This window comes from Prinia subflava, chromosome 15 (genome assembly GCF_021018805.1).
Source record: "Prinia subflava isolate CZ2003 ecotype Zambia chromosome 15, Cam_Psub_1.2, whole genome shotgun sequence".
Taxonomy (NCBI): Eukaryota; Metazoa; Chordata; class Aves; order Passeriformes; family Cisticolidae; genus Prinia; species Prinia subflava.
In genome coordinates this window covers 16,341,559-16,356,655 of record NC_086261.1, presented here as the reverse complement: position 1 = coordinate 16,356,655, position 15,097 = coordinate 16,341,559, and the positions used below count along the sequence as shown (strand labels likewise).

The 15,097-nt window shown below is 55.0% G+C and overlaps 1 protein-coding gene across 1 annotated transcript in view; it reads right to left on the bottom strand.

Moving 5' to 3' along the window:
* Nucleotides 1-2,027: 2,027 nt before the first annotated feature.
* Nucleotides 2,028-15,097, bottom strand: part of HCN4 (hyperpolarization activated cyclic nucleotide gated potassium channel 4) — a 95,946-nt gene continuing 82,876 nt past the window's right edge. Inside the window, exon 8 of the mRNA XM_063412717.1 lies at nucleotides 2,028-6,103. Coding sequence (XP_063268787.1) covers nucleotides 4,548-6,103 — 1,556 coding nt within the window. The 3' untranslated portion in view covers nucleotides 2,028-4,547. The remainder of the gene's footprint in view (nucleotides 6,104-15,097) is intronic.

Sequence of the window (15,097 nt, the reverse complement as noted above, 5' to 3'; positions counted from 1 at the left end):
GTGTTAACTCCTCCTTTGACCCAAACCCTAAAACTCCGCCCCTAAACACCCGATAAAATCCCAGGACCGTGCTCCTGCAGGTTCTATCCCTCTTCCTCTTCACCTTCCTCTCCCTCCCCGGTCCGGGGGCAATCAAGATGGATTCTCGAGCTTAATAAAACAGACTTGTCTCCTCTGTTTCCCTGCCGGCACCTGCACCTCCCTGGACACGATGATTGCTGCTGCCATTCGAGGCAGCAGAGCTCAGCCCCAGGCTGGGGGTGAAAGCTGTCAGGTGTTCTGTATTTCAGGTAAAATACACACTCTGATTGCTTTAAAGGGGTCACTCCCAACTTATTCATGGCTGCCCTGGCAGGGAGGAAAAAGCTGCAGCTCCCTTTTCCTTCTGGGTGTTGCCAGGCTTACCTTGCAGGGTACCTGAGCTTGCTGGTCCCGTGCCCAGTGCTGGGAGATCCCTGGAACTGCAGAGGAGATGAAAGAGGACTCAGCCAGGACATGCACAACCCCAGGCCCAGCATGGGCCTTCCTGGGGACACCCCAGAGGCTGGCAGGGTGTCCCTGGTGGTGGCTGTGACTGGGGGACAGCGCTGAGGCTCCTGCTCTGTCACAGAGCTCAGGGAGGCTGCAGAGAGGAGAAGAAACCCCTTCCCAAGAGCTGAGCCCCAGCCTGCTCCTCCCTGCAGCCCTGACACTGCTCTCCTTCCTGCCCAGGGCTGGCTGGTGCAGGCTGCAGACAGTGCCAGTGCCCTGGGAAAGCACTGCTGGGATTGCCGGGTTCTGGTGGCTCCGACACCCCAAGATCTCCCACAGGGTGCCCGTGAGTGTGGGAGCTGCTGCCTCTCCCAAAGCCAGAGACTGCTCTTGTCGAGGGGCTGGGCAGCCAGGCCTGGCCAGGCTCCCAAGACAAGGCTGAAATTGCCGTGAATTCCAGCCCTGCCAAACTGGGGCTGGGCAAAGACTGCCGGAGCTGCTGCTCCTGCCTTTCCCCCACGCTGCGGGAGGGCTCCTGGGGCTCTGTGGGGCAGGCAGTGGTGATGAGGGGGCAAACCCGCCCTGCTGATGGCAGTGACCTGGCTCTGGTGTCTGGGGATGTTTTCCCCCCCAGCTGGATCACCCCAGTGCTCTCTGAGTCCTTGAAGTGAGGCACAGAGGCACCACCACGTGCTGAACCAGTCAGGCCTCCCAAGTGTGCTTGGAGAGCTCCAAACTTGCATTTTGCTGCAGCCCAACCTTGCAAGTTTACAAATCTTCTGTGAAATTTTAATTTTAAAAGAAATTGGCTTGGGCAGGACTAAATAACAATCCATTCCCTGTGTTATAGGAATGGCACAGAAAACAGCCTGGCCTAAAAAGCTGTTCCAAAAGGCAAACCAAACATTTTGGTGCCTGAATTCCCTCATGGAAGTTCCAGGACAAGGTGATCCAACAGGAACCTTCCAGCAGGGTTTGGGCAGGGCTCTGAGAGGGCCTTGCAGTGAATGGAGCTCAGAGCTGAGGCCAGTTTTACCTTCCTACACCTCCTCAGCTGCTGCCTTGGCATCTCCTCCCGTGTGGTTCCTGGCTCAGTGCCTGTCCCGCTGCCAGGGCTGTGTCCTGTGCAGGGCTCCTTCTCCAGGGATCCCACAGGCAGCCACAGCTTCCATGTCTGCATTAAAGTGAAGGATTTTGTGCACACATCTGCAAAACAACTCCACATTTCTCCCTTGGGCTGATGAAAATTCAGGTGTAGGTGGAAGTTTTAAACTTTTCCTGTCAGTGGCTGAATACAGAGAACGTGTGAGGTGGTGAACCCCCTGCCAAAGCTCCAAAAGCAGCAGGAAAATAGAGCCAGGACAACGCACAGGGCTGGAATGGGATTTTCCTTCTTTAAAGCTCATCTCGTGTTGCCTGGAGCTCACCACGTGAAGCAGACAGCAAATCACAGGGGTGGGTTTTCCACGTTTTTATTTACTAAGGTTTTTATTGTGTGTTTTATATTGCAAACCCCACCCCTAGAACTCTTCCCCTCCCTTCCCCCCAAAAGAAACCAGAAAATAATAGTAATAATAATAATAATAATAATAATAATAATAATAATAATAATAGTAATAAATATAGTTCCACCTACTGAGACAAGCCTAGTGTTGACTGGGGTCCAGTCAGAATAACTCAATGTTGGCTACTGCAGTGCTGAGAGCTGGAAACCCACAGAAGATCCCCGAGGGAAGCAAAGCCAAGGAGGATGTCCCGCAGTGAGGAGGGGTCCCCTGAGGGCTGGGTGGCCCCGGGGTGGCCAGGATTGGGCCCCAGTGCAGCAGCCACGGGACAGGAACCCAGGAGGGCTGGAGGCCTTTCCCCCCTGCCTGCCCAGCCCAGCCCCACATGGAGCCCCCAGGCTCGGCCAGGGGCCCTCTGTCACAAAGGGGAAAGGTCTGCTAAAAACCCAAAAAACTGAAAAGGATATTGTGAGTCTTCCTTCTACCTCTGAAAACATGAGAGGGTCTGTGAGTCTGCTTCGATTCCTGTTTCAAGATGAACCTGTACATATTTGGAAAAGCAGGATCTAGAGGTTATAATTGTCACCTGCCAATCAGCCCTGCAGGAAGGTCAGAACTGACACGTATTTTAAAACTAGGATATACATATATATATATAAATATGTGTGTGTGTGTGTGTGCTGACACATGTGCATAAATAGACTACAGATGTGTGTGACTACCCTACAGATAGAAAAGCAGGTGTGTAGATATAGATACATCTATAAAATCTATACAAACACACACACACACACACTCGCCCTCCCACCACACTCACACAGACAGAGCTGTATGGAGCCAGTAGAAAAAGCATTTCCAGAGTTCCCCTGACCCTTTAAGGAAGACCAAAGCTGATCACGTCTGGATTCGGAGCCACCAAAGCAGGGTGAAGCAGGAGTGCCCAGGAATGCAACATTCAAGGTGCAGGCACGTGGCAGAGAGTTCTGCAGACAACTCGGTATAAAAACAACTGCCAGCCAGGGCGTGGGGGCAGAGGGAGCTGGAGGGGCTCAGGACTGGGGTGCTGAAGTTTTTGGCACTGCTGCATGGAGTCCTGCGTCCCCCTGAGGGCTGGGGCCCGGAGAGCTGGGGACAGCGGGAGGCTGGATGTGTCTCTAACCAGTGTTAGAAAAGTTGAGCACCTGACTTGGACAGTGAGGTGGCCACAGACACCCCTTGGCCTAAGAAAACCCCAAACAGAGAGAGAGGAAGGACGAAGTGACACAAAAGGAGATGTCTGCCCTAGAGGTAAAGGCTGGGGCTTCTCAGTGCTGCTGGCCCCGCTCTGTCCCCGCCCCAGTGTGAGTGCCCCCGGGCAGGGAGCCCAAAGCCCAGCTCCAGGTGCCCCAGGCGTGCCCAGGGACGCTGCAGGTGTCAGGGGAAGCCCACCAGGTGCAGGCTCTTATTGCTGGTGAAATCAAACAAAGGATTTCGGTTCCCCCAGCTGGGGACAAGCACGGACCATGGCTGGCCAAACTTCTGGGCTGATCTGGTTTTAATGGTAAAAACAGAGTTGTAAATCTGGGCTGGGCACCAGAGCTGTCCTGGTGCCTCACACTGCCCTGGGCTGAGGAGGAGGAGGGCTGGGGGCTGCAGCCCACTGCTGAGTCCTTTCTAGCTCTCCTGAGAGCAGTCACCCACGGACACGGAGACACTGACGGGACACAGGGGACATTAAAGCGCTGCCTCTTCCCTCCCGTGCTTTGCACACACCACGGAGAGGCTGGAGCTTGGGGCCTTCTGCCTGGTGTGCTGGCAGAGCCAGGGCTTCTCCCACTGCCCACATGCCAGAGCACAGAGGGGTGATCCCTGCCCTCCCTGTGCCTTACAAGGGATTGCTCCTTGTTCCCACTGGGCCACCAGCGGAGTAGCAAAGGGACAACCTGCAGCGAGGCCTGTCCACCTGCTGGTCACCTTCATCTTCCTCAGCTGGAGTCCAACCCAAGCCTCAGCCCTTGGGAAATCCCTCGAGGGCTCTGCAAGAGTGAACTCGGCCCTTCCCGGCTCCTCTGAGCACAGGAGGTGACCCGGCAGGGAGGGAGGGTGTCCCCAGCCCCAGGGTCACAGCCAGGGCTGCTCTACAAACACCAGCCCCAGGCCTGACCCCACAGCACCTTCTGTGTCAACCTCGGATCTTTGTCTCAACAGGAAAACCTTTTTTGGTGGCTTCTATGGCTGCTCATTCATGTGTTCCAGCTCAGGCACACACCCCGGCTGTGCGTTACCTCGTTGGATTAAATTTGCTCGTATCCTTTTTTTTCCTGTGTATTAAAATATTCTATAAAATCAAGTGACCAAAAATCTATAGCTCTAAGAATACCTGGTTATCTTCTTTTTTTTTTTTTCCCGTTGTTTTTCACGTGTTTTTTCTTTGTTTCTAAGCACAGTTAAACCTAAACAAAAGAAATGGAGGAAAAAAAAAATAAAAAAGCAGGAGTGGCGCGGTGGGGAGGAAGGAAAGGAAAAAACTGCTCGGTGAACTCATCAGGAGGTGAAGGGCAGAGCTGGCTCGAGCAGCTCGTGCAGGAGTCCTCACAAATTGGAGGGCAGTTTGGACCTGACGGGCTCCAGATCCCCCGTGAGCACTATGGACTCCTTCCGCCCGCCCGCGGCCCCCAACACCAGCGGGTGCGGCAGAGAACCTGAGGACATCTGGCGCGGCAGAGTCACCCGCCCGGGGATGGAGCTGCAAGGCCTCCCCAGGAGTCCGCCCCCGCCGCCGGGGAACGGCGAGAAGCTGGAAACGGATTCTCGAGAGGAATGAGGAGAGCTGTGGTGGCCCAGCGTCTGCGCCAGCTCCTGGGGCAGGGAGGGCTGCGACGCAGAGATCAGCTTGATGTCCTGGTTGAGGCGGCCCGGCGGCGCCGCGCCGCGCGCCGGCAGCGCCTGGGCGGGAGGGCTGGAGGGCTGCGGCAGCAGCAGCGAGCCGTGAGAGCCCGAGGCGCCCGCGGGGCCGCTCTGGAAAGTTCTGGTGGCCACCGGGCTCTGACTGGGAGGACTAAGGCCAGAAGGGGTGTAAGAGGGAGAGGCGATGCCGGGCTGCTGGAGCGGGGACGCGGAGGCGAAGGGAGGCCGCTCTTGGTGGAGCTGGGCTATCGTTCCAGTCAGAGATCCTAAAGCACTTGGATGTGTTTGGCACAGGCCTGCGGACGGCCCGCCCGAGGCCTGCGCCAGCTGGCTGAGGCTGGAGGATGGAGAGCTGGAAGCAGGAGGGGCTTGGAAGTGGTTCATTGCCCCCAGGGTCCCACTGCCCGAGAGCTGCTGCGACTGTCCCCCCTGCAGTGGTCTCGTGGTGGGCTGGAACTGGTTCAGGAGACTGGGGGGGGAGTTTGATGAGAGCTGGGTGAGGGATGTCGATGGGGAGCTGGCTGTGGCTTGCTGGAAGTGCCCAAATCCACTGCTGGAGAGGGCTGGCTGCTGCTGCTGCTGCTGTTGCTGCTGCTGCTGCTGTTGCTGCTGCTGCTGCAGGGGCTGAGCTGCGCCTAAGGGTGACCCAGAGGATGCATTCTGCAGCTGGCTCAGCCCTGCCGAGGAGGTGCTGCCGAGCCCCGGCTGGCCGGAGCCCCCCAGAGGGGATCCCACCTGGAACTGGCCCAGGCCGGCGGCGGCCGAGAAGCCGGCGAGCTGCTGGATGTGGAAGGACGAGGACGAGGGCGTCTCGGCGCCCGGCGTGTGCAGCTGGGACGGCGTGCTGGACGGCGAGCCCACGGCCGAGGGGCCGGCGGACGGCGCCAGCGGCTGGAACCTCTTCAGCTGCCTGGGCGTCTGGTTGGGCTGCTGGCCCAGGGAGCCCAGCACGGACACGGGCGGGCGGAAGATGGCCGTGGGCAGCCGCGGGTGGTGGGTGAGCGCGATGGCCACCGAGGTGGTGGCGGCGGCGGCCTGCAGCGGCGCCTGGATCAGCGGCGTCCAGATGACCGGCGTGGGCGTGGAGGCGGCGGCGGCGGCCGCCTGCACGTTGTGGGCGCAGTGAGCCATCTCCCGGTCGTGCTGCACGATCTGCTGGATGATCTCGTTCTCCTGGTAGTTGAACACGCCCGAGTTGAGGTCGTGCTGCACTTTGTGCAGCAGGATGGAGTTCTTCTTGCCTGCGGAGGGAGGGAGGGAGGAGAGAAAGGGTCACTGTGGGGTTTCCTGAGACATTCCCGCCCCACTTCCCTGGAATGCCTCCCCTCGCTGCCCCCCACCGCCCTCGGGGGATCTGGGCACGGCCTCTGCCCCAGCAGCACGATGGCTGAGGGCAGAAATGGATTTGTAGAGGGTTCTCAATGCCTGACTGAAAGCTCACATAGCCTTGTGCATCTGTGTGCAAACTGAGATAAAATACACCGACTTAGAAAGGCCGTGGGATAGGGAGGACATTGCTGAGACAGAAATGGAACTGGAAACAAGTTTCAAACAATGGCCTTGCAAACAGACCAGCTATTTTGGAGAATTAGAACTGTGGAAGATGCATTGTAGCAAGACCATGTGGGGTAAAATAATAGGTGGTTGGTGTTAGAACTATTAGCAGCATTGTGTGGCAAAAGTTAACAGGCTTTTGTTAAAAACATTTATGAGGTATTGTAACAAAGAAACAGTTTGGCTTCTGACAGAATGGCGTTGAGTTTTACATCTCCTGTGTCCCACCCTTCTACAAGATTGAGAATGGAATAAAATCTTTAAAAACGGCTCTCAGTTGCCCTGTCTCTGTAGAGATTGGTTTTTCCAACAGGCAAACTCCACATCTGCCTCTGTGAACAAACAGCCTCAGGTCCCACGGAACTGTGTCCAGCAGGACACCCATCCTTGGACAGTAACAACACCTCTGTAAGCGTGCCAGACTGCAAGAAGCTGATGGATTCAGAAGATTCTCATTTTGCACCTGAGCCTCCATCAGAAAAAGAGAATAAAACCTCAAAATATAAATCCAGTGAAGTCTTCAGCCACTCTCCTTCAGCTTCACCTTCTCCTCACCTGTCTCAGGTGCCTTGGTCACTCTGAAGTCAAATATAGGGGTTCACTTGAAAGGAAATGTCTCTGTGAGTCAGGACTTGATGATCCTGGAGTCTTTTCCAACCTGAATGATTCTGTGGTTCTATTCCATGACTTCATGAGCTGGAAAAGCTCAGCTGGGCCAGGGAGGGCCCTCAGGCATCCTGCAGCTCCCGTCTGAACCCGGCTGTGCCCTTGAAGCCCCAGCTTTGGGGAATGTTCCAGCTGGATTCCCAGCCTGCAGCCAGAGGTTAACTCAGCTCTTTGCCCTTGCAATGGGCTGGAAAACGCTGTGGAATGGTTTGTCCAGCCTGGGAGTGCACCTGGTACTGGGGGGATGCTCTCCTGGTCTCAGGGACAGAGACAGCCAGGGCAGGGCCTGGCACCAGAGGAATTTCCTTTTGATCCCACCCAGCCAGCTCTCAGATCTTTCTGATCTGAGGCACATCTAGATGACATCCAGATGGTTGTTTGGGTTTTTTAGTGCATGATGTAGCTTTTAAATGTGCAGCAGATGAAAGAGTTTAAGGACATGCCTCTTACTGCAGCCAAATGGAAAATCAAACATCTGGCAGGAGTGAGCTGGAATGACACTGAAGAGGGACGGTGGCATCCTGCTCTCCTAAAAAGCCACTCTGAAACAGCAGAGCCGTGGATATAACTCACTGAGTTCCAAAACCACCAGCAGAAAAACAATTCTTGCAGCAATAAAGAGGAAACTGTGAAACAGGAGGGAGATCCCTGTCTCTCCCACCACGATGCTGGAGGGTAGAATGTGTTCAGTTCTTGCTGCAGAGCACGGAAAGTACAGAAAACACCCCGTGAAAAACATCAGTGAGTGAGTACAGCACATTCAGAACAGAGGTGATCTCACAGCAGCTGAGGAGGGAGCTCAGGGACAAAGGAAGCTGCTCCCAAGCGTTCCCTTCCCTTGCAGGAGGAACCAGCAGACACGGATTTGAGCCAAGCCCGTAAAAAAAGAAGGAGCAATCTGACTGTAATTGCAGATACTGCAAGAACACGCTGAAGGTTTTTCCCTCCCTCCCCTTTTTCAAATGGAGCCTTTGTCACCCCACAGAGGACAGGGGGTGGCTCCCAGGGCTCTGTGGGTAAAGCTGCAGAGGGCTGAGTGCACTGACAGGCTGCCAGAGCTCTGATCCTGCACGTGCACCCGGGACGTGGCTGTGTGGGGATGCTCAGTGCTCTGCTGCCCTACCTACTGCCAATCACTGCCTGCAAAAAGAGGCAGAAAGGCTTTTGTTTCCACTCAGAGCAAGATCCGAGCCCGGGAAGGACGTGATCCCAAAGGCAAGCGGAGTTTGGAGCTGCTGAAGTCATTCCATGCTGAAGTGCATGTGTAGGGATTCTCTAATGCTGTTTGTTGTGTGCTGGGCTGGAACAGCTCTGGGCACAGAGAGACAGAGCCCAGTCCTTCCCACGGCCTGGCACAGCAGGGGCAGCACCAGGGGCACCTCTGAACGGGGCTTGGCAGTGACTGGCACAGGAGGTCACTGAACACACACAGAGATCTGCTAAAATCACACAAAATGAGCTCCCAGAGAGCTGCTTAAACACACTTGGAGACACAGACGGCCTGTGGGCAGAGGAGAGGTTGGGAGAGGAGAGGAGATTCGAGGAGAGGAGAGGAGATTCGAGGAGAGGAGATTCGAGGAGAGGAGAGGAGATTCGAGGAGAGGAGAGGAGATTCGAGGAGAGGAGAGGAGATTCGAGGAGAGGAGATTCGAGGAGAGGAGATTCGAGGAGAGGAGATTCGAGGAGAGGAGAGGAGATTCGAGGAGAGGAGAGGAGATTCGAGGAGAGGAGAGGAGATTCGAGGAGAGGAGATTCGAGGAGAGGAGATTCGAGGAGAGGAGATTCGAGGAGAGGAGAGGAGATTCGAGGAGAGGAGATTCGAGGAGAGGAGATTCGAGGAGAGGAGATTCGAGGAGAGGAGATTCGAGGAGAGGAGAGGAGAGGAGAGGAGAGGAGAGGAGAGGAGAGGAGAGGAGAGGAGAGGAGAGGAGAGGAGAGGAGAGGAGAGGAGAGGAGAGGAGAGGAGAGGAGAGGAGAACCTGCCTGCCTGCAGCTGGCAGGTGAGGGAGGCGCTGGCCAGCACCGGAATTCCAAAGGGATTCAGACTGCAGCATTCCAGAGTCACAGAGGGACTCGGACTGCAGCCTTGCAATGCTGCCCTTCCTGGAGCCGAAGGGACAAATCCCAGCATGGGCAGTGTGCAGCTCCTGCAGCACTGCAAGGTCAGGCTGTGGCTGGGGACACGCTGAGCTCCAAGCAGCCAGGGACAAAGCTGGGACAAAGCTGCTGTCCCCAGATAAGCCCGGGCTGAGGGGAAGGAGGGGCCGGAGCACCGGAACGAGGAACAACTTCCCAAAGCTCCACAGCAGCCACGGCTCTGTGCAGGTACCACCACACCTCATTCAGCAGCTTGGGGCTCTGGGCGTGCTCTCTGGGTGAATCCCCAGCAGAAGGATGGGATGAATCTCCCTGGATGTCTCCCAGGCTGAGCTCCCAGCCGCACTCAGGAAGCTCCACAGCCCCTGGCACAGCTGAACACAGACCACGCTGAGGCTTTCCAAATGTGCCTGGTATTTACTGGAAATGGTTTGATCAAAGCTCCTTAGGTTTGTGTCATTACTTCAGCTGATGAAGTAATACCAGTAAAAACCTTGGAATGATTCTTTTGGTTGTTTTTTAAACCAGAACACTCAATTTTCCCTTTGAAATCACATTACACGTCACTGTTTTTCTGAGCCCAGCTTGCATCTATTAACTGTTTCATTAGATCACATTTTTCTCTTCTGTTTTGCCAAGAAAATATCAAATTTCTCCTCCAGAACACTGCAGAAGATTACTGAAAACATTCTTCCAGCCATGGAAGGGGAGAGGAATTTTTCAAACCCATTTTTCAAAATTGTAACTAGTTGGCAAACTGAGAAATTAATTGACTTCCCCATTCTAATGAATTGCCTCATTTACACAATGTTTCCACATGCCAACAGAAGCCCTGTGGGTTGCTTCTGGAGAAGATCCTGCTTGCCACCAGCCCCAGATGGGGAGAGGCCCAGAGCAGGGTCCTGCTGGGATGTGCAAACATTCCCTGGCAGGGCTGACCGAGGTGGGACAAGGAGTAGGACTGGCTTTGCTTGGGCCAAGATTGGTGCTGAGATTATTCCTCCTCATGGGATTGAGGAAGCAGTTCCCAAGCCCTTTTCCTGCTCTGGATTCCTTGTCCCAGAGGAGGGGGATGCAGCTGATGGGTTTGGCTCTGGGGATGGCTCAGGACCCCCTGAGATGAGGTTCTGCCCCCAGCCATGCTCAGTGGCCTGCAGGGAGTCAGTGCTGTGTTGCTGCTCAGCCACGGGGAAGCTTCATCAGGAGAAGGCAAAAGGGCTCCTGGTGCCCTGCAATCCAATCAGAGACGCCGAGCTTGTCCTTCTGGGATGTTTATCCCACAGAAATTAAAGTCCTGAGATAAACAATCCACCCAAAATCACTGCTAAAGGCTCCACACAAACTCACTGAGACACCCCAGAGCAGAGGAACCATCTGCAGCCACCCCAGCCTCCCTGCCTTCAGAACACCCTCTGGGCTCTGAAAACTCCCTATTTGCCTCACTGCAACAATGGGCTAAATATAGGGGGAAAGGAAGATATTCAGAGCCTTGAAGACGTTCAGAGCAAAGCTCCCGGTGCTTTGAAGTGGAGCGGGGTATGTAAAATTATGGAAACGAAGCAAACAGATGTTGCTCCCCTAATTAAGAACTGCAAAGTCAGATTTTCCTCAACTGTAGATAGCACACAAAAGAGCAGGGAGAAAGGCTCATGTGATTTCACAAAAGGAGCCAGCACTCAACAATAATTCTTCTATCAAACAATCAAAATTAGCTTTCTGTTGTTAAAATTCTGCCCAGACACAGGGGAAATTAGCTGTGACTTTCTGTTCCTTTCTCCTTTCAGTTCTCTCTGAGCCCACTGGCTGCACTTTAAGAATTCAGGTCATTAAACTGCTTTCCGAATTTGCATGTATTTGAAATAATCTCATTTTATTCGGCTGCCTTCTGCCCTGGCCTGCTGTCAGCGTGGCTGCTCCCACCACACGGGCGCTTCTCCCAGGTCTTCACTGATTACTGCTGACACCGAGGGCTGGGTTTGGATCCTGCCTGCACATCCCAGCTCTGCCCCGGGGCTGTGCCTGCCCTGCCGGGGGTTCCCGGTGTCCTGAGCTGTCTCCTGCAGGAATTCAGCCCCAGAGGGGGAATCCAGGCAGCGGCAGCGCCGGCACAGACCCTGCCCAGCCTCCGTGTTTGCCCTGCCCCAGGAGTTTCCCGGCTGGGAGGAGCTGCTCCAGCTCCGGCCGAGCTCTCAGAGTCCGTGTGTGCAGGGAGATGAGCCGCAACAGGGAATCCAAAATGATTCTTAACCCCCAGAGTGTGGGCTCTTTCCCTCTTGGAAAAACGCAGGTGAGCCCCCAGTGAGCTGCACTCCCTGCTGCGGGAAGGTTCCTGCTCAGGACGAAGGAGCCCTTGGCAGAGAGCTCAGCAAAGCCGGCTGGACCAGCTCTAGGAGCATCCTCAGAACTCTCCCTGGCCCTGCTGTGGAAGCTCGGAGTGACTCCCCCGAGAGCCTGCCCGTGTGAACCCTTGGATGTGTGAACTCTGCCAGGGCAGCTCTCTCTGCATCCTGTCCTTCCCTTTCTCCCTTGATGGATCCTCTTGACGCTGGGGATACCTTTGAAATGGACAATTCCCTCTCTTCCCTCCCTGTACAGCTCAGGCCTGCCTCTGATTGCTTCCCCTCTTCCATAAACTGAATTATCCCCAAAGTACGTGGCATCCCTGTGCACAGGAGAGCACAGCCACACTGCTGCAGGTCCAACACACACAGAATAATGTTACCTGACGAGTCTCAGCACAGATAAATGATGCTCTTCCCTCCCACTCTTGACACAGAGCCTTGCAGAATGAAAAAAGATGGACAATCTAGAGCTGGGTAGGCTGTGACTCTCCACGGAGGGGTGAGGAGCTGTGGCATTCCCGAGGCTGGGACACCCCGAGGGCTCCTGGCTCACTCATCAGTGCACACTGAAGCCAAGAGGTGCCTTCTCCTCGGGTGGCACCAGTGCCAAGGCCCCTGCAGGCCCTCCCCAGAGCCCTGCTGGAGCTGGCAGCTGTGACAGGACACGCTCTGGGACACTCTGGACACGCTGGCACTGTCAGCTGCTGCTCTGAAGCGTGGGCTGGCTGCAGACAGCTCCTGGAGAGCCTTCAAGGCAGGGAGAGGCCCCCGAGAGGAGAGGTGTCACTGGTGAGCAGCTCCTTCTTCGTGTGATTAAAAAGAGGGTTGGAAATTATTTATAAAGTGCTGGAATGGTGAAATGTTACCTGAGCAGGTGTTTTATCTTGATGCAGACAGCAATGAGCTTTGAGGACAGCAGAGAGCAAGGTCAGGGATGGGGCTCCTGAGGTCTCCTCAGCAGCCCCCACTGCTCCTTCTCCTGGGGTGTCTGGGGCTGTTTTCCTCTGGAGCCACAGCAGAAATGGCATTTCATATTCAGGTGAGCAGGGCTGCCAGTCCCCTTCATTAAGCTGAGTAATTTACAGCCCTACAATTCCCCCATGGCTGGCGAGTTACTGAGCCCTTTCCTTAGGCTAAACACAAAATACTCCGAGTCTGAGCCTTGGCTTCCACAGAAAACTCAGATACTCAGCTCCTGCTGAAGTCCAAGCTCCCACCCTGTGCTAGGGAGCACTTCCAGGTGTGATTCACCTGGGCCACCTCAGGAGAGACCCCGAGTGCCTTCTTCTCTCTGTGGGCAAACCCAGATCCCCACACTGCACTGCTGAAGGGAGAGGGTTTCCAGACACAGAAATGCACGAGTGGCACTTGATCTTTGACTCCTCAGAGTTACATCTGTGGTTATTCAGGTGGTGAGAGAGGACACCACACTCGGGTAGGAACCCCACCTGTGCCAAGGGCTGGGATTTGAAAGGAAGCTTTGTGCCAAGGCACACATCCTCTCCCACTGCACACAGGCACTCTTCTCCTTGCACCACTGGCTCAGCAGCCTCAAATAAGAACTGTTCCTGTATCTCTAGTTGTTTATCTCCTGATGGCCAGATCATCCTGCTCCTCTGAGCAGGTCTGTGGGGGTTACTGCCCTGTCCATTGAACCAACCTGGGACTTCATTTGGCTGAAGTGTAAAGCTGGTGCTGAGCACACACTGCTGGAGTTATTTGCATTCAGTGTCATCTATTCCCAAGATTCCCACGAGAGCAGCCCCGAAACATCCCAGCTCCCCTTTGTGAGGATCATTATCCCTGCAGAAGGGATGAGGAACTGAGGCTGGGAGCAAAGGCAGCACAAGGACAAGCAGGAATGTGTGGCAGAGCTTGGCACGGCTCCCAGCTGCTCTCCTCCCTGCTCACCTGGGCCAGGCCAGCCCTGCCTGCAGGCAGCACAGCCCAGGGGATCTGTCAGGGCCAGACAAGCAGGGCTGCAAACCCAACAGCATCTCAGCTGCACAAGCGTGGTCACCAGCTGGCAGGCCAGAAGTTTGGGAACAGCTATTTTTGTGGTTTGTTTATAGACAAATACCACCACAAATTACCGCTGTAGTATGTTGAACAGGCACTTTCATACTGCAATAATATCATAAATTATATTTAGAGGCTGCATTTGTGTTGTCTTGGCTTTTCTTTGGTTTTTTAGCATCTGCAATGCCTGGAGGAGACTCAAGGCATCTAATCCTGACTTAACCGGGATCCTTGTATCAAAACATATGCAAGTGGCATTCAAAGTATATGCATTTCAAACCACGTGGCAAAGAATTCCTGAGGAAAATGAAAACAAGAACTTCCTCTGGATCCTAGGAGGCTGCCAGCTCTCACCCTGCAGTGGGTGGGGAGGACCTGGGACAGGCATTTCTGGGCTGTGTGAGCCACTGCTCCCTGCTTTGACAGCATTCACCACCGTGCTGGGCTTGCTTTCAATGAGCAGTTAAGTGGTGGTGTTTTACAAGTGCAAATACTTGTGGAAATCTAATTTTAAGCTCCAGTGGTCACTGAAAGCCAGTTTCAAAGGCAGGCAGGAAGAGGATGGTGTGACTTACGTAACGGGGCACGGCAAACTGGGGCGCTTCCCAGCCTGCCAGAGAATCACTCACTGCAGAAAGCACAGCAGCACTGCAAAGCACAAGCACTGCACACAACTCCCCAGCCCGGGCAGCAACAGGGGACAGGGGCGATTTCATCAGGGATAAAATGGACATTCATCAGTGATCAGCCCCATTTCTCTGAGTGGCAGCCGTCCAGCCCTGAGCCTGTGGAGTGTCACGTGTGTGACGTTCTGCAGGATGAGGAGTTCTCAGAGCCTGAAGTTGCTCAGACTTAAGCAGGGACATAAATCTTTGCAGCACCCCAGCCTGTGTCAAGTCCTGGAGATGAATCCCTTCCTGCCCAATCCAGGCAGGACACCAGGATCAATCCTGTTCAAGGATACACCTGAGCTCTTTGCCCAGGGGTCTGTGTGCCTGCCAGCTCCACGCACAGCCCATGTTCCTGCAGGAAGCCACGGGAGCACAGGCTGGGGGGCTCTGCCCTCCTCCTCCCCTCCCCTCTGCCCACCCACTTCTTCCAAACTGCTCAGCCCTGCCGTGGGACTGCCTCAGCCCACCTCAGTCAACCAATCCTGCTCCTGTTGCTGATGGGCTGAGCCCCTGCCTGCTCGTTCTGCTGCCCACACAGCTCAGCCCACGCTTTCCAAACCCCCCTGTGGCCAGAAATCCCACAGACATCTCTCCATGGACTGGATGGGCTGAGATTTTCCTCCCTGCTCCCTCCATGCACAAGGGTAATATTGACTGGATCTTACCCTGGTACCAGAACAGTGTCAGGGCCCTCTGAACCATCTCCTGTACTCACTGTGGCCTTCCAGGAACATTGTCACCCTGGGCTTCCCAAGGACACTGTCACCTGGGCAGAAGGGAGCCAGTGAATGCACCACTGACTTGGGAAGAGGCTTCCATTTGATTCCTCCTTGTGCACAGATCCTGAACTGGAAGGCACAGGAACAGAAATGCTCCTGCTTCTGTT